Source organism: Chelonia mydas, chromosome 1, assembly GCF_015237465.2.
Source record: "Chelonia mydas isolate rCheMyd1 chromosome 1, rCheMyd1.pri.v2, whole genome shotgun sequence".
In the NCBI taxonomy this organism is placed as follows: domain Eukaryota; kingdom Metazoa; phylum Chordata; order Testudines; family Cheloniidae; genus Chelonia; species Chelonia mydas.
Genome location: NC_057849.1, coordinates 281,677,921 through 281,697,422, shown reverse-complemented (window position 1 = coordinate 281,697,422; position 19,502 = coordinate 281,677,921). Strand labels below are relative to the sequence as shown.

Sequence of the window (19,502 nt, the reverse complement as noted above, 5' to 3'; positions counted from 1 at the left end):
CTACTACATGCCACAAGGGGCCACAACAGTGGTTCCCTTAACCCACTCAGCAATATTGTTAATCTATCCAACTATACTCTTAGGACAGATTCTTCTGCTGGGCTATCTCAGGGCCTCTCCTTCTGCCCCTCCACCCGCACGAACATGATACAGTTCTGTGGTGACTTAGACTCCTACTTTCGACGTCTCTGACTCAAATAATATTTCCAACACACCTCTGAACAACATACTAACCCACAGAGAGCTTTCTACCAAGACTACAAAAAGAAGGATTCTGAGTGGACTCCTCCTGAAGGTTGAAACAACAGACTGGGCTTCTACATAGAGTGCTTCCGCCGACGTGCACGGGCTGAAATTGTGGAAAAGTAGCTTCATTTGCCCCCTAACCTAACCATGCAGAACACAATGCCATCCATAGCCTCAGAAACAACTCTGACATCATAATCAAAAAGGCTGACAAAGGAGGTGCAGTCATCATCATAAATAGGTCGGAATATGAACAAGAGGCTGCTAGGCAGCTCTCCAACACCACTTTCTACAAGCCATTACCCTCTGATCCCACTGAGGGTTACCAAAAGAAACTACAGCATTTGCTCAAGAAACTCCCTGAAAAAGCACAAGAACAAATCCGCACAGACACACCCCTGGAACCCCGACCTGGCGTATTCTATCTGCTACCCAAGATCCATAAACCTGCAAATCCTGGACGCCCCATCATCTCAGACATTGGCACCCTGACAGCAGGATTGTCTGGCTATGTAGACTCCCTCCTCAGGCCCTGCGCTCCCAGCGATCTTCGAGACACCACTGACCTCCTGAGGAAACTACAGTCCATCGGTGATCTTCCTGAAAACACCATCCTGGCCACTATGGATGTAGAAGCCCTCTACACCAACATTCCACACAAAGATGGACTACAAGCTGTCAGGAACAGTATTCCCGATAATGTCACGGCAAACCTGGTGACTGAACTTTGTGACTTTGTCCTCATCCATAACTATTTCACATTTGGGGACAATGTTTACCTTCAAATCAGCGGCACTGCTATAGGTACCCGCGTGGCCCCACAGTATGCCAATATTTTTATGGCTGACTTAGAACAAGCTTCCTCACCTCTCGTCCCCTAATGCCCCTACTCTACTTGTGCTACATTCATGATATCTTCGTCATCTGGACCCATGGAAAAGAAGCCCTTGAGGAATTCCACCATGATTTCAACAATTTCCATCCTACCATCAACCTCAGCCTGGACCAGTCCACACAAGAGACCACTTCCTGGACACTATGGTGCTAATAAGCGATGGTCACATAAACACCACCCTATACCGGAAACCTACTGACCACTATGCCTACCTGCATGCCTCCAGCTTTCATCCAGACCACACCGCACGATCCATCGTCTACAGCCAAGCTCTACAATACAACCGCATTTGCTCCAACCCCTCAGACAGAGACAAACGCCTACAAGATATCTATCAAGTGTTCTTACAACTACAGTACCCACCTGCTGAAGTGAAGAAACAGACTGACAGAGCCAGAAGAGTACCCAGAAGGTACCTACTACAGGACAGGCCCAACAAAGAAAATAACAGAACGCCACTAGCCATCACCTTCAGCTCCCAACTAAAACCTCTCCAACGCATGATCAAAGATCTACAACCTATCCTGAAGGACGACCCATCACTCTCACAGATCTTGGGAGACAGGCCAGTCCTTGCTTACAGACAGCCCCCCAACCTGAAGCAAATACTCACCAGCAACCACACACCACACAACAGAACCACTAACCCAGGAACCTATCCTTGCAACAAAGCCCATTGCCAACTGTGTCCACATACCTATTCAGGAGACACCATCATGGGGCCTAATCACATCAGCCACACTATCAGAGGCTCGTTCACCTGCACATCTACCAATGCGATATATGCCATCATGTGCCAGCAATGTCCCTCTGCCATGTACATTGGCCATACTGGACAGTCTCTACGTAAAAGAATAAATGGACACAAATCCGACATCAAGAATTATAACATTCAAAAACCAGTCGGAGAACACTTCAATCTCTTTGGTCACTCGATTACAGACCTAAAAGTGTCTTCAACAAAAAAAACTTCAAAACCAGACTCCAATGAGAGACTGCTGAAGTGGAATTAATTTGCAAACTGGATACAATTAACTTAGTTTTTCTTTGTGTAATGACAGTCTTTATTCAAGCCTATTTCCCCATGTTTATTCCTCTCTCCCTCCCCCGGCTGTTCCTCACCCGTTCTTGTCAACTGCTGGAAATGGCCCACCTTGATTATCACTACAAAAGGTTTTTTCCCCCCAGCTCTCCTGCAGGTAATAGCTCACCTTACCTGATCACTGTTGTTACAGTGTGTGTGGTAACACCCATTGTTTCATGTTCTCTGTGTATATAAATCTCCCCACTGTATTTTTCACTGCATGCATCTGAGAAAGTGAGCTGTAGCTCACGAAAGCCTATGCTCAAATAAATTTTTTAGTCTCTAAGGTGCCACAAGTACTCCTTTTCTTTTTGCGGATACAGACTAACACGGCTGCTACTCTGAAACCTAATTGTCACTGTCTACACTGCAGCCTTGTCCTGGCAATGTAAGTGTTGTATGACACCAACATAATTCCATCTCCACGAGAGGTGTAGGGATTATGTAAGTGTAGTTAGTGCGATGTAGTGTCTGTGCACTGCATTACTAATATTGGCTGTTAGCTTTCTCCAGCGGAGCCATGAAATTGACAAGAAAGCTGGGCAGCTAGAGCTGAGCTCCCTCCGCTTGCCTTTAGAGCTGGGGCGAGAATGGACCCAGCTCCCAAGGACTTTCTCTCCCCCTGCTCTCAGCTGGGAATATTGGCTGTCTTGTCATTTTCACAGCTCTATGCTGGAGCTGTGAAATTGACAAGGCTTCCTAGCTCATGGTGGGGAGCAGGTGGGGGCTGAGGTGGATGAGAAGTCTGGGGAGCTGGATTCCGCTTCCCAGGGGCGAGAAGCCCCGCTTCCGGTGTGGAACTGGGAGGTGAGAAGCCCTGGGAGGCCAGCTGGAAGCCTGGTAGCTTGTGGGGCAGCCAGGCTCCTGGCAGGGAGCTGCCAGCAGAGCTGAGAGATGGGGCTCTCAGCTCCCCACACTGTCTCTTAGTTTGGTGGAAGCGCTCCTGGTGAGGACGTGCACCACCAACCCATGGAGGGTAGTGTGGACATGGACCACCGCAGTAATTACTGTGGTGACTGTAAGTTGACCTAATGTAGGTCCATTTAAGTTTTTAGAGTACACACACCCTGAGTATTTTCAGTATATAGGTACATTTTCAGGGCATAGACAGTTACCATTCACAATGTTTTGCTAAGCTAATTTATGATGTGCATGCATGTTATTCCAAACGGTAAACTTCAGAATCTTTAAAAGCTTGCACTTTTATCATTATCTGTATAACTACCTTTCTGTTTCCTTTCCCATAATTAATAAATAAATAAATAAATGAAATTGCCATAGTAGTATGTTTTTTGTGATAAGCCTCATGGTTCAGACATAAAAGGAAGTTGGAAAGCTGGTGCTTACACGGTGGCTTCTTTTCTTAGCATACTCATATTCACAATTTGACCCATCCAAGGAATTAAAGGAGAAGAGCACCAGATATGGAAAAAGCATTAATAGTTAGTGGATAGTTTCCATTCTTGGAATATTAATGAAGGAAACATTTTCCTCTTTGGCCTGTTGTGCTTGGAAGTAGTTATGTAAAGTGTAGCCTTATTACAATCAATTGTTCTACTTCTGTTTCAGTACAATGTAGCATAACTTTTAAAGTTACTAATCATCATATGCTGAGATATAGTTAAAGAATACATTCATATTTTTCTTAGGCATTTTCAAAGGTCTTAATTTGCTGTTCCGAGAGTGACCTGTGTGTTCCAGTATCTTAGTTGGATAGCAGCTGCATTACATTAATGTATATGGCTTTCACCCCAACATATTAACATTCTGATAATTTGCAATAGTTAAGCTAACTGCTGATGGCTTTTTTTTATTTTTTCTTGGAAACTGTGAAATGGTCTAAAATTAGATAATTTGGTAAAGATTCTGACCCAATGCAATGAACAATTTGTACTTCCAGCAACTGAAGGAAAAATCTCAGAGAACTAGGAAAGTGTTTGTGAAGGTGAAGAGACCACATCTGAGTATGGCAACAGCCTATCTACATGCCCCACATTTTATACTTTTGCTGTGTAAGGGAGTTTTGATTTAGCTAAGACTTAGGGCTACTCAGAAGTTTTTGGGGGCCCAGGGCAAAATGAAGAAAGAGTTTGAAGAATGCTGTTGAAAACTTTAAAACTGATTTATTATCACTAAAGAAAAATCACGTTACGTTTATCTTTCTTGCTTGTTTATAATACATACTATTGTAATTTATTCTCTTTGCAAGATTGTCCTCTGTTGACAGCATCACTAAGGCGGATATGTGGTCTCGTCCCATGATTAAGGATACAATTTAGTCATGGAGGTCATGGATTCCATGACTTTAAGGAAACTCTGTGATGACTTTGGCTTCAGCCCCTGTGGCAGAGGCAGGGGCCAGAACTTGAGCTTTCAGTCCTCCTCCACTACTGTGGGGTTTGGGCTTCAGCCCTTTCCCCTGCCTGCCTCTTATTTTTAGTAAAAGTCAGGGACAGGACATAGGTGTCTATGAAATACTGTTTATTGCCCATGACCTGTCCCTGATTTTTAGTAAAAATCACCATGAAAAAATCTTAACCTTACCCATGGTAGATTGGGAGCAGTGTTTTTTTTTTTTTTTTTTTTTGTTTTTAAATCAGGGTTAACTTGCTAAAGGAGCAATTCCTTCTGGAAACTAAAATAGATAAGATCAAAGTCCTTAGAATGATACTGGTCTGCAGGAAAACATTCTGCAGTCCTTGTTCGTAAATCTCATATAACAGCTTAATTGAAGTAATTTTTCCAAACTCTTGTGTGCCAGTATGTTTAAAAGGTGAATTTTTTCAACAAAATCTTCTATCAAATCTCTTGGGTAGCATTTTAATTGTTCGTGAGTTTTTATTTAGCTGTTTCAGATTTTCTTCTGTTTTCCCTGATAAGAATGTCTATAGCAACATAAAGTCAATCTTGAACTTGGTTTCTTGGTAATATGTGGTGATCCTGTCTTTGTTGTATAATGGCTTCTTCTTTCTGCCCCTGTTCTTCTGGCCCAGGCCAGCTGCTACAAGTTTGGACTCATCAAGAATCAGAGGCCAAGATTCTTGAAGGTGCTCCATTTCACTTACAGGTGATTTCATCAGCCTTGATTCTTCACACAGTGTAAGCTCAGAGTCTTGAAGTAAACATCTTACAGTGTTGATGGCTTGCAAGATTTTAAACCAGTAACATGAATTTGAAATATTTTAACCAGACAGACAAATAGTCTCCTTATATAAGTCCGCAGACAAATTGACTTCTTTGTTTGGTTTCACCAAAACTTGTAGAATTTCTCTCTATGGGTATGTCTACACTACGAAATTAGGTTGAATTTATAGAAGTCGGTTTTTTAGAAATTGTTTTTATGTAGTTGATTGTGTGTGTCCCCACACAAAATGCTCTAAGTTCATGAAGTGCATTAACTCGGCGGAGTGCTTCCACAGTACCGAGGCTAGCGTTGACTTCCGGAGCGTTGCACTGTGGGTAGCTATCCTACAGTTCCCGCAGTCTCTGTCACCCATTGGAATTCTGGGTTGAGATCCCAGTGCCTAATTGGGCAAAAACATTGTCGCGGGTGGTTCTGGGTACATGTCATCAGGCCCTTCTTCCCTCCGTGAAAGCAACGGCAGACAATCGTTTCGCACCTTTTTTCCTGAGTTACCTGTGCAGACGCCATACCACGGCAAGCATGGAGCCCGCTCAGATCACTTTGGCAATTAGGAGCACATTAAACACCATGCACATTATCAAGTGGTATATGCAGCACCAGAACCTGGCAAAGTGAAACCGGGCGAGTAGGCGACGTCAGCGCGGTGACGAGAGTGATGAGGACATGGACACAGACTTCTCTCAAATCATGGGCCCTGGCAATGTGGGCATCATGGTGCTAATGGGGTAGGTTTATGTGGTGGAATGCCGATTCCGGGCCCGGGAAACAAGCACAGACTGGTGGGACCGCATAGTGTTGCAGGTCTGGGACGATTCCCAGTGGCTGCGAAACTTTCGCATGCGTAAGGGCACTTTCATGGAACTTTGACTTGCTTTCCCCCGTCCTGAGGTGCAGGAATACCAAGATGAGAGCAGCCCTCACAGTTGAGAAGTGAGTGGCAATAGCCCTGTGGAAGCTTGCAATGCCAGACAGCTACCGGTCATTCGGGAATCCATTTGGAGTGGACAAATCTACTGTTGGGGCTGCTGTGATGCAAGTAGCCAATGCAATCAAAGATCTGCTGATATCAAGGGTAGTGACCCTGGGAAATGTGCAGGTCATAGTGGACGGCTTTGCTGCAATGGGATTCTCTAACTGTGGTGGGGCCATAGACGGAACCCATATCCCTATCTTTGCACCGGAGCACCAAGCCGGCGAGTACATAAACCGCAAGGGGTACTTTTCAATAATGCTGCAAGCACTGGTGGATCACAAGGGACGTTTCGCCAACATTAACGTGGGATGGCCGGGAAAGGTACATGACGCTCGCATCTTCAGGAACTCTGGTCTGTTTCAAAAGCTGCAGGAAGGGATTTTCTTCCCAGACCAGAAAATAACCGTTCGGAATATTGAATGCCTGTAGTTATCCTTGGGCATCCAGCCTATCCCTTAATGCCATGGCTCATGAAGCCACACACAGGCAGCCTGGACAGTAGTCAGGAGCTGTTCAACTACAGGCTGAGCAAGTGCGGAATGGTGGTAGAGTGGGCATTTGGACGTTTAAAAAAGCTCTGGCGCAGTTTACTGACTCAGTTAGACCTCAGCGACACCAATATTCCCACTGCATGACGTCAGAGAACATTTCATCACGAGTGCGTTTTTTTCGCCTTCTAATCTTTGCTAGCCTCTGGGAAGGAGAAGATCCTGTGATCCTTGAAACGCATGCAGCTGGTGGAGGGAAAAAAAAAGGGACAGTGGTATTTAAAAAGACACATTTTATAGAACAATGGGTACACTCTTTCACAGTAAACCTTGTTATTAACATTACGTATGTAGCGCATGTGCTTTCGTTACAAGGTCGCATTTTGCCTCCCCACCACCACGTGGCTAACCCCTCCCCTTGGCTAACAGCGGGGAACATTTCTGTTCAGCCACAGGCAAACAGCCCAGCAGGAACGGGCACCTCTGAATGTCCCCTTAAGAAAAGTACCCTATTTCAACCAGGTGACGACGAATGATATCACTCTCCTGAGGATAACACAGAGAGATAAAGAACGGATGTTGTTTGAACGTCAGCAAACATACACTGAAATGCTTTGTTCCGCAATGATTCCCGAGTACGTGTTACTGGCCTGGAGTGGTAAAGTGTCCTACCATGGTGGATGGAATAAAGCTGCCCTCCCCAGAAACCTTTTGCAAAGGCTTTGGGAGCGCACCCAGGAGAGCTTTATGGAGATGTCCCTGGAGGATTTCCACTCCATCCCCAGACACGTTAACAGACTTTTCCAGTAGCTGTACTGGCCACGAATGCCAGGGCAAATTAATCATTAAACACGCTTTTAAACCATGTATACTATTTAAAAAGGTACTCACCAGAGGTCCCTTCTCCGCCTGGCGGCTCCAGGAGGCAGCCTTGGGTGGGTTCGAGGGGTCCAGGTCCAGGGTGAGAAACAGTTCCTGGCTGTCAGGAAAACCGGTTTCTCCACTTGCTTGCTGTGAGCTATCTACAACCTCATCATCCTCTTCCTCGTCCCCAAAACCTGCTTCCATGTTGCCTCCATCTCCATTGAAGGAGTCAAACAACACGGCTGAGGTAGTGGTGCCTGAACCCCCTAAAATGGCATGCAGCTCACCATAGAAGCGGCATGTTTTGGGCTCTGACCCGGAGTGGCCGTTTGCCTCTCTGGTTTTCTGGTAGCCTTGCCTCAGCTCCTTAAGTTTCACGTGGCACTGCTTTGGGTCCCTGTTATGGCCTCTGTCCTTCATGCCATGGGAGATTTTGACAACTGTTTTGGCATTTCGAAAACTAGAACGGAGTTCTGATAGCACGGATTCCTCTCCCCATACAGCAATCAGATCCTGTATCTCCCTTTAGGTCCATGCTGGAGCTTTTTTGCGATTCTAGGACTCCATCATGGTCATCTCTGCTGATGAGCTCTGCATGGTCACCTCTGCTGATGAGCTCTGCACTCACCTGCAGCTTGCCACGCTGGCCAAACAGGAAATGAAATTCAAAAGTTCATGGGCCTTTTTCCTGTCTACCTGGCCAGTGCATCTGAGTTGAGAGTGCTTTCCTGAGCGGTCACAATGGAGCACTCTGGGATAGCTCCCGGAGGCCAATGCTGTCTAATTGTGTTCACAGTACCCCAAATTTGACCTGGCAAGACCGATTTCAGCGCTAATCCCCTTTTTAGGGGTGGAATAAAGAAATAGTTTTTAAGTCAAAAAAAGGGCTTCATTGTGTGGACGGGTGCAGGGTTAAATCGATTTTAATGCTGCTAAATTCAACCTCAACTGCTAGTGTAGGCCAGGGCTATCACTTTGATAGTGGTTTCACTGCTTCAGTTCTTGAATTCCACTTAGTCTGCAACAAAATGTTTGCAGCTTTCTGTAGAATTTTTCATCAGGCAGGGCTGGAATTGAACAAGTTGCAGAGTTTGAACGTTTCCAGACAAACCCTTTATGTCCACACTTGGGTCTGCTGCGTGCACTCCACAAAGACTCAGACTGCGTGAACTATGTGGAGAGTAGATTGCCTGAGGATTCTTCTGTAAAATTAGTTTGTGCTCCTTCAGAAATTCTAGCCATGTTGGACCCATTGTCCTGTCTTTGACCTCTACAATTTTGAAGGTCGATACCACTCTTTTCAAGTACTCTGCATATTGGCTCTGCAATGTCCTTTCTCCCCCCCGCCCTCCACCCCCGAGTCCTCAGACATCAAAAAGCACTCTTTAATTTCCCATATGTTATCTTGAGTTTGAGCGTATCACAAAGCAAAAAATAATTTGCTCTCTATGGGAAGCATCTGGTTTTCTGGTAACAGTCATGTCGTAGTAGAGTGCTTTCTGTACATTTTGGATAAGTGTTTTGGATTTGGTTTTAACCCTCTTTTGAACTCCATTCTGATACCTCAAGCAATGGTAAAGTACAAAAGAAAAGGCTGTTCCCTTGGTCTCCTGTTTTGCTGTTAGATCTGCAAAATGAAACCAGCTAAAACTAATATGATATCTAAGATGCATTTCAAAATTTCGTGGCTTTTTATGGTTTCTTCCTCAACTTGTTTTTGAAGAGCACCATCAATTCCAGTGTGGTTCTTCAAACTTTTTTCCAGTCGAAGTAGAGTGAAAAATGGACAGAAGTGTGCTCGTGGCTTTCAACCCAATCTTAGTTACTTTTGAGTCCATCACCGGACATGCAAAGCACTGATACTTCTGTTGCTGTTGTTTACTGCATCCATCAAAAAGACAACAAGGAAAGCAGAATGGTTGTTGAGCATGCTGACTCCACACACAATCCAATTTCTTGACTTTCTTTCTGTCTTTCTGCAAGGCCTTCAACAATGTTTACTGGAAAAGTATGGCCACAGGAATCTCATGGAAAAGAGGCTGAATTCTTAGGGAACCCTATTCAGTACAAGCAAATCTTTGTCTGCACTTGTTAACTGTTTCCTTGTAGCTGGATCACTACTAGCCAGCCCTTAGGTAGTTTCATTCTTCAGTTCTTCATCCAAAATTAATTCAGGACTGATATCTTTGTTCTCAGTATTCCAAACAAGAAATTCTTGCTTGTGAGATCCTCCTCCTGAATCTACTGGATAGCGATAGGCATCTTTTGTCATCATCTTCACCTGCAGTCAAGCTTCTCTAAGCTTCTCTTCCTTTCTGCTTCATTTTCAAGTAGTATTTCTATTTGCTTTCATTTAGTTTCTCCCGACAGATCTCACCTTCTTCCTGACATTTCTTTGCTATTTGAGAGTCATGCTTAAAAAGTTCTGTTACTTCATCTTCCTTTTCATCTCAGCTTTTATTCAGTACAGAACTGAAAAGAAAACAGAATAAAAAAGTTTTTTCTAAAGGTAAAGTGGACTGCAGGGAAATTGTGTACCATGCTAGTCATAAAAGAAGTAAGACATAATATCCTATTAACCTGAAAGGAAAAATCTGTCCATTATCAAAAATATATATGTAAAATGGAGTATTACAACTTTTTGTCGTAGTTCAAGATTATATTTAATACGATGTGTGTAGGGTACCCCAGATCCCGTGATCTAGAAGAAGCTGCAGTACAAATTAGTAATGAGACTTTTGATGATATATTGACATTAGAGCTCTACTTTTAAAAGATGGGGCAAAGTAGATGAAAGGCATGTCTACACTACAGTGTTAAACTCAGGATTATCAGGACTTGAGTCCATGTACTCTGCATTTGTAATGCCAGGGCTTGAGCATCCACACTTATTGGTGACGCTCTAGATTTAGCATTTCTGGACCCAGGCCCCAAAGCCTGGCTCCAGCATCCATGCTGCAATACGCAGAAGGATTCCAGATACTCCAGCGGACGTAGCCCAAGCCCAAAGAACTCTTCAGAGAGGTGAGGAACCTGAGGCAGGGAAAAGCATATAGATGTGTATATTTCTCATGCTATCTAAGTGAAGAGTGGTGGTGTTTTAGAATCGTGCACTAATTCCGTCTGGCTTTTATGATCAGGTGCCCCTGAAACTAGAAAGCCAAAAAGCTAGGTTTGGCAACCAGTCAATTGACTGCCTATTATTTGAGCACAGTCAAACCCTGAAAAGTCATTAGATGTAGCTGTTTAAGCACTCAAAAGGAGTCAAAAATGTCACTAACAAAATTTCCAGAGAATTACATACATGCACGTGCGCATGCAGGCACGTATAGCCACAAAATCATTCACAAGCAGCTCAATAGTGTTGTTAAAATCCATTCTATGCTCTTCTTGCTACATACCTCAAGCAACTAGTACGGTACACTGTCCTCATCAGGAGGATGCCCTCTGCTCATTGGAAAGGAAACTGCAGCCCTCTGCTCATTGGGAAGGCTCTGTACACTGCAGCCCAGGTTGGCTGAGGTTGGTTAATTTCAGCTGAGCCTCTCTTTCTTGCCAGCCTGGATTTGAGCAGACAGGTTAGTGAAATGGAGAGCCCAGAGCCAGAGGAAAAAGAGAATTCACCTGACCTGAGCTCGGGGCTGCAGGGCACTAAGAAAGTAGGTTTAAAAACAAAAATTTGCTAGCCAGACCCCTTCCCCACTCTTCCAGGATTTGATTTCTGAAAACAGCAGGGCAGCTAACCCCAGGCCAAACCAGGGGAAAGAGTGAAGAGGAGCTGAAATCAAGCTAGTTCTACCTTTGATCCCATAGTAAGGGCTTCATCCCTGGTGCCCTCCTTCCCACTGGCGCACATCGTCCTCTCTCATCCCACCACACCTTCCATCCGTGCAGCTCTCCTCACCAGCTAACCTGCCTTCCCAATCCTGCCCACTTCATTAGCCATCTTTCCCTGCATCACAGGGTTTGCTACCTACTATGGAGCAGCAAGAAAGAATGCATTTGGGTAAAATAAGCCCTGGCTAATGTGGTACTCTCTCCAAAGTGTGCCAGACTTTAGCAAAGTATTTAATTAGCCTCCACAGACTTCTTTTCCTCTCCTGCGGATTATAATGATCTCAGTCCAAGAAGCCCTGGAATGCAATTCCTTCTGAGGACATGCTCAATTGAGATGTAATGACATTGACTTGGTGTGCAAAAGAATGTAGTAAGAAGAACATGGAATGGATTCTATTAACACTACTGAGTTGCTTGTGAATAATTTTTTTGACTATACATATTGGTGACTTCTTTTTCTGAATGTCACTAATTGGCAGTGAAAGTCACTAGATTTGTCACTGGTCACTTTGACACTTTATTTTCTTGCTAGGGAAACCAAAAGGTCACTAAATCTAGTGACAAAGTATTTAAGTTGGCAACAACTTTTCAAAAGCAAATACATTTGTAAAAGGAAAAGGAGTACTTGTGGCACCTTAGAGACTAACCAATTTATTTGAGCATAAGCTTTCGTGAGCTACAGCTCACTTCATTGGATGCATACTGTGGAAAATACAGAAGATGTTTTTATACATACAAACCATGAAAAAATGGGTGTTTACCACTACAAAAGGTTTTCTCTCCCCCTACCCCACTCTCCTGCTCGTAATAGCTTATCTAAAGTGATCACTCTCCTTACAATGTATATGGTAATCAAGTTGGGCCATTTCCAGGACAAATCCAGACCTTTTGTAGTGGTAAACACCCATTTTTTCATGGTTTGTATGTATCAAAACATCTTCTGTATTTTCCACAGTATGCATCTGATGAAGTGAGCTGTAGCTCACAAAAGCTTATGCTCAAATAATTGGTTAGTCTCTAAGGTGCCACAAGTACTCCTTTTCTTTTTGCGAATACAGACTAACACGGCTGCTACTCTGAAACTAGTTAGTAGAGGGGATTATTACATTTTATTTCCAGATGTGTACATTTCTCCATTTTGAACAATGCATACTGTTTTATATTTGAGGAACAAATATGTCCACAAAATGAACCACATAATGTTTTATGTTTTCACTTCTCAAAACCTTAGTGTTTGAATGTTTGGGGTTTTTTCACTGGGTTCTCCTCCCCTCCTCCTCTCCCCCCACCCCCCCAGCAAAATGAGTGGGTTTGTTCAGGTTTACAATGACCCTGGTTTTCACTTCCTTTGGTAGACTTTTGATTAAGGTTATTTGTATCAAGCAGCCCAGGAGATCATGCTGAATCTTGGCAGAGAACACAGTGTTTAGATTTTTGCAAATTAATTTGTATATAAAGGAAAATATAATCTCATTCAGCAGATTATACACAATTAGTCTTTAACTTTTGATGCACTTAAATTTACATCATATAGATAGTCAAATATAAGATGCATTCAAAGGTCACCATTCAGATTCATTTTAAAGATGTAAAATTCTTCCCAAGTAACTTTGTACTACAGTATTCCATTGATCCTATAAATTAATCTTTCAATATACTGAAGTTGAAATCAAGTATTTTGTGCAACAACCATTTCTTTTTCCAGAATAAGGATGTGGCAACTCACTTTTTGTGTCTGTGCAGCAGGATTAATTTTGAATTGCAGGACAAATCAAAATTATAGATCAAATTAATTGTACCATTTTGGTGCTGTAAATGTGATTTTTAGGACATGACAGTAATACTGAGAGTAAAGTTCCCCCTGTATTATCTGTCTAGGTATTTACGTTGTCTAAATGTTGCTCTGCCGTTAAAACAAGACGTTGATCCATTTTCCGCCCCCCCACCAGGTTGTGTATGAACAAGAAGGGGTTTTCATTCATTCATCCTGTGCAAAAAATGACGACCAGGACAGTATAATATCAGGAGTACTACGTGTCATAGAAAAGGTAATCATTTGATACAGTTGTTTTTTTTTTTTTTTCCCTTACATTTACCTTCGGTGCATCTAACATACCTTTGCAAGTTTAAAATATTAAAAGAAAAATCCTTAGTGTTTGTATTTGTTAATGTACACCATGATGATTGGCAGCTATACCTAAAATAATGTATGTATAAAATAAACATACGTAATTTTTGCATAAATAAGGGAGATCTTCATTTTCTTAATTATAATCTTACTGAGTTTGTGTTGATGCATAAGTGTAACTTGTATTGTAGGAAGCTGAAGTAATAGTAGACTGGAGACCATTGGATGATACTTTGGACTCTTCCAATATCCTCTGTGCTGGAAAGGTATGCTTATTAATTACTTGCATTCACCTTTTCATCTCTCTCTGCAGGTTTTGTATGTATTGTTCATCTGTTAAATTTAGCTAGATGATCCTAAAACTAGAAGTTTACTTATTCAGGGTGATGGTTATTTTTGTTGCTGTAGTGCCTAGGCGCCCTAGTCCTGGACCCCATTAAGCTAAGCACTGTTCAGACAGAACAAAAAGACGGTTATGTTTTGCTGTCTGAGTGGAGGGTGCTAGGGTCCAATGAAACCTGATCTTCAGAGTATGAAAGAGGGGAGTGCTACCTCTGTGGATCTGCCTACACGAGGTTTTAAAGATGTTGTGTTAGGATGTTAGCTCACACTCCCTAACTAAAATGGTTTAAGTCTAGGAGAGAAAATATCTTGATTAAAGCCTCTAGGCTTTAAATGTACTAGTTTGGTATGTGCTAAAACAAAGCTATTATAATACAAATGAATAAAATTTGCCCTGTTTTGTTTAGCATTTTGGAAGGTCTTAAATTGAGGTAGGTAACGTGACCGAACATCAGACATTTAAATCCTAGTCAAGAAAGACTAGGCCTAAGACAAGTAATTCTTTCCTATTCCTCTCTTGATGTTGCAGAAATCTCTCTGCATGGGCTGGTCAGGGATCTATGCAATATTCATATGTATGTAGATGTTAACTTCCAATTTTTCTAAGTGCTTTAACAGTAAGCTTATATCTACCTCAGCTATAGTGGTTCTACTTCCCCACTATGAGAAGCCCAATTTTGGCCTCTGCCTACTAAGTCTGTTACAATAAAAGCACTATAAAAGATTAGAATGTTAAAGATCCTTTAGTGGTGTTGCTTAAAACACATGACCCACAAGTCTAGAAAGCCAGGAAATTCTGTGTTGATAGTTACTAAAAGCACAAACATATGAAAGTGTGAGAGTGCACAATTAAGGTCACCCAAATAACTTTCTTTTCTTCATGGCAATGTCAGTCTCCAACTTCTTTCATTCCCTTTATACCCTGTGGTTGAAAACTGAACTCACTTAACTCTGTAGTGTAGATATAGCCTAAGTTGACGCAAGCTATGCTGACAATCATAAATTGCTATAATTACAAAAAGAAAAGGAGAACTTGTGGCACCTTAGAGACTAACATTTATTTGAGAATAAGCTTTCGTGAGCTACAGCTCACTTCATCAGATGCATTCAGTGGAAAATACAGTGGGGAGATTTGTATACACATAGAACATGAAACAATGGGTGTTACCATACACACTGTAACGAGAGTGATCAGGTAAGGGGAGCTATTACCAGCAGGAGAGCGGGGGGGAGCGGGGGGGCGACCTTTTGTAGTGATAATCAAGGTGGGCCATTTCCAGCAGTTGACAAGAACGGGTGAGGAACAGCCGGGGGAGGTGGGGGGGGGGGAATAGTTTTACTTTATGTAATGACCCATCCACTCCCAGTCTCTATTCAAGCCAAAGTTTGCAAATTAATTCCAATTCAGCAGTCTCTCGTTGGAGTCTGGTTTTGAAGTCTTTCTGTTGAAGAATTGCCACATTTAGGTCTATAAGCGAGTGACCAAAGAGATTGAAGTGTTCTCCGACTGGTTTTTGAATGTTATAATTCTTGATGTCGGATTTGTGTCCATTTATTCTTTTACGTAGAGACTGTCCAGTTTGGCCAATGTACATGGCAGAGGGACATTGCTGGCACATGATGGCATATATCGCATTGGTAGATGTGCAGGTGAATGAGCCTCTGATAGTGTGGCTGATGTGATTAGGCCCTATGATGGTGTCTCCTGAATAGATATGTGGACACAGTTGGCAACGGGCTTTGTTGCAAGGATAGGTTCCTGGGTTAGTGGTTCTGTTGTGTGGTGTGTGGTTGCTGGTGAGTATTTGCTTCAGGTTGGGGGGCTGTCTGTAAGCAAGGACTGGCCTGTCTCCCAAGATCTGTGAGAGTGATGGGTCGTCCTTCAGGATAGGTTGTAGATCCTTGATCATGCGTTGGAGAGGTTTTAGTTGGGAGCTGAAGGTGATGGCTAGTGGCATTCTGTTATTTTTTTTGTTGGGCCTGTCCTGTAGTAGGTGCCTTCTGGGTACTCTTCTGGCTCTGTCAGTCTGTTTCTTCACTTCAGCAGGTGGGTATTGTAGTTGTAAGAACGCTTGATGGAGATCTTGTAGATGTTTTGCTCCAACTCCTCAGACAGAGACAATGCAGTTGTATCGTAGAGCTTGGCTGTAGACAGTGGATCATGTGGTGTGGTCTGGATGAAAGCTGGAGGCATGTAGGTAGGCATAGCGGTCAGTAGGTTTCCGGTATAGGGTGATGTTTATGTGACCATCGCTTATTAGCACCACAGTGTCCAGGAAGTGGTCTCTTGTGTGGACTGGTCCAGGCTGAGGTTGATGGTAGGATGGCAATTGTTGAAATCATGGTGGAATTCCTCAAGGGCTTCTTTTCCATGGGTCCAGATGATGAAGATGTCATGAATGTAGCACAAGTAGAGTAGGGGCATTAGGGGACGAGAGGTGAGGAAGCGTTGTTCTAAGTCAGCCATAAAAATGTTGGCATACTCTGGGGCCATGCGGGTACCCATAGCAGTGCCGCTGATTTGAAGGTATACATTGTCCCCAAATGTGAAATAGTTATGGATGAGGACAAAGTCACAAAGTTCAGTCACCAGGTTTGCCGTGACATTATCGGGGATACTGTTCCTGACAGCTTGTAGTCCATCTTTGTGTGGAATGTTGGTGTAGAGGGCTTCTACATCCATAGTGGCTAGGATTATTTTTTCAGGAAGATCACCGATGGACTGTAGTTTCCTCAGGAAGTCAGTGGTGTCTCAAAGATAGCTGGGAGTGCTGGTAGCATAGGGCCTGAGGAGGGAGTCTGCATAGCCAGACAATCCTGCTGTCAGGGTGCCAATGCCTGAGATGATGGGGCGTCCAGGATTTCCAGGTTTATGGATCTTGGGTAGCAGATACAATACCCCTGGTCGGGGTTACAGACTCCAACAGACTCCAACTAGAGACAGCTGAATTGGAATTAATTTGCAAACTGGATACAGTTAACTTAGGCTTGAATAAAGACTGGGAGTGGATGGGTCATTACACAAAGTAAAACTATTCCTCCCCCGCCGTTCCTCAGACATTCTTGTCAACTGCTGGAAATGGCCCACCTTGATTATCACTACAAAAGGTTTTTCCTAAACCCCCCCAACCCCCTCCCCCCCGCGCGCTCCTGCTGGTAATAGCTCACCTTACCTGATCACTCTCGTTACAGTGTGTATGGTAACACCCATTGTTTCATTTTCTCTGTGTATATAAATCTCCCCACTGTATTTTTCACTGAATGCATCAGATGAAGTGAGCTCTAGCTGATGAAAGCTTATGCTCAAATAAATTTGTTAGTCTCTCTAAGGTGCCACAAGTACTCGTTTTCTTTTTGCAAATACAGACTAACACGGCTGCTTCTCTGAAACCCGCTATAATTACATCACTTTTGCGTGTTCACACAGTGCTCCTTGTGTCAGAGTGAATGCACAGTTGATGCTCTAGCATAGAGAAAGAGCGAGCAGTGCACTGTGGGTAGCTATCTCACTGTGCAACTCGCCACATTCTGCTGCTAGAAGTTGTGGGAATGGATTGCAGTGAATCATGGGCGCAGGTTCCCTGTCCCATGATGCATTTTTTGTGTCGTGGCATTTTTCAACCACCCCTGTAAACTGTGCACCTACCATCTCTGCCTAAAAACATGGATCCTGCACTGCCCTCTGGTCTTGTGATGAGTGTTATGAACATAATTTCACTGATCATGCAGTATTTCATGAGCTACAAATCTGAACAGGAATCTGTGGTGCGTGCCGTGGACCGAAACAATTCTAGATTACTTTTGGTATTCACAGAGCAGCTGCACATGGCGAACCATCGCTATTGGTGAATGCACACAATATGGACACAAAGTGTAATGTTTGCCATCTTAATAACTTTTACTCTTTCTGTGTTGCTGCCTTAATGCTGTGATCTTGATTTAGAACAAAGGCCAATTCTGTTTCTCACTATGGTATAATTGACACATCGAATCTTTGCAGGGAGTTGGGAATGATTGCTTTTAAAATACTATTTATTTAACCTGTAATTGTTAAAATGCATCCTTTTCTGTTGTCTATGGTCGTAAAGAAGGGTGGAAGTGGCTCAAGAATTGTACAATTTAGAGTAATAAATGATACATCTGTCATTACTGGGGTGAGATCAATTTGTCAATTATGAATAGGTAAGGTTGTATTAAAATTTCTGCTTGTTCTTAGTACATCTCTAGTTGGGCAGATTTAAGATTTTGTGTGATCTTCACTGTCTTTTTCTATAAGTTTCAAATGTTTGTGTTTCTTTTGAATTTAAACTGAACATGGAATTTCTTGTTTTTTTCCTAATAGTTGTTTGATAACTATGTTCTTCTGAGGATTTTAACACTCAAGTCTGTACTTTCAGCCTTAACTCCAGTTTACCAAAGGTGTTTGTGTTTTTTAAATCTTGAAATTCGCTACTGATAAAATTCAGTTTTAGTTTTTATGACTTCATTTCTTATTTTTTTTTTTTAAATTTTGTTTAGGATTCCAGTTCAGTTGTAGAGTGGACACAAACCCCTAAAGAAAAATCTCCACGAGGGTCAGACCACCAGAATAATTATGAGGCAGAATGGGACATGGTCAACACAGTCTCGTTTAAAAAGAAGCCACGTTCTAATGGAGGTACATGAAAAAATAAATTCTGAAATTTTAAATATTTCCCTTGGTTTTGAAAGATCATTAGTTTATAAAAAATACTCTCAGATGTGTTCCCTCAGGAACTGAAATGCTGAGGAGACTTGTGGCTTGAATTACTTCCATTTTCCCAGCTGAATTGATCTCTGCACCCATAAAGCTGTCTGCTTCTTCAATCTGATTTCCTCTCCAAATCGCTCCAGGGGGAATTGTGTGGTTGAAGCTTATGTCTAACCAGCATTTTAAGAGCTCGTCCTACTGTGTAATAAAGCATTGGTATGCCTGTCTTAATATGCATATGACCTTCACATCTCTCTTAAGCAAGTGAAACTTGAACAAATGTATGCAGTAGTTAGGAGAGAGAATGGGAAGATTAATGCTGTATTAAGCAGATGCTACTTCACTAGTGGAACACCAGAGGGAGATTGAGTATACTACTGTGCAGTGGGAGCTTGCACTTCAGAAAAAAAGAGAAATAGCTGGAGAATTGGACTCTATTCACTCCTAACACTCAAGTTCTGGTAAAATAAGAAAATAAATACAGGAAAATTGAAAGAATTAAAGAATTTGGAACAATCAAGTTTTCATAGCTAGAGTGTGCACAGTTCTTATGTTTCCCATTATTGTTTTGCTTGTAATTGTGTGATCTTCTTACAGTTAGGTTTGTCCTCCCTCTGTAATCCCCCTCCATCTTTTTATATTCATGGTCTTGCACTATATTAAACACCAGTCCTGTAACTGGGGACTGTAATGGGGCCAACAAACCCCATACTGAGCATAGACAGAAGGGGGAGGAGAACAGCTTGTAAACAAACAGCATGACCACACCTT

The 19,502-nt window shown here is 42.6% G+C and overlaps 1 protein-coding gene across 7 annotated transcripts in view; it reads left to right on the top strand.

Annotated features, from left to right (window-relative positions):
- The window catches only part of TBC1D15 (TBC1 domain family member 15), a 101,484-nt gene that overhangs the window by 10,747 nt on the left and 71,235 nt on the right, over window positions 1-19,502 (top strand). For 4 of the 7 annotated variants that reach the window (XM_043547763.1, XM_043547758.1, XM_037886405.2 and 1 more), the window contains exons 2-4: window positions 13,482-13,580; window positions 13,852-13,926; window positions 18,521-18,659. In XM_043547763.1, the coding sequence (XP_043403698.1) occupies window positions 13,482-13,580; window positions 13,852-13,926; window positions 18,521-18,659 (313 nt within the window). Of the gene's footprint in view, window positions 1-13,410; window positions 13,581-13,851; window positions 13,927-18,520; window positions 18,660-19,502 lie in introns of all 7 variants that reach the window. The other 3 variants (XM_037886422.2, XM_037886426.2, XM_037886432.2) reach the window with 2 other exon arrangements.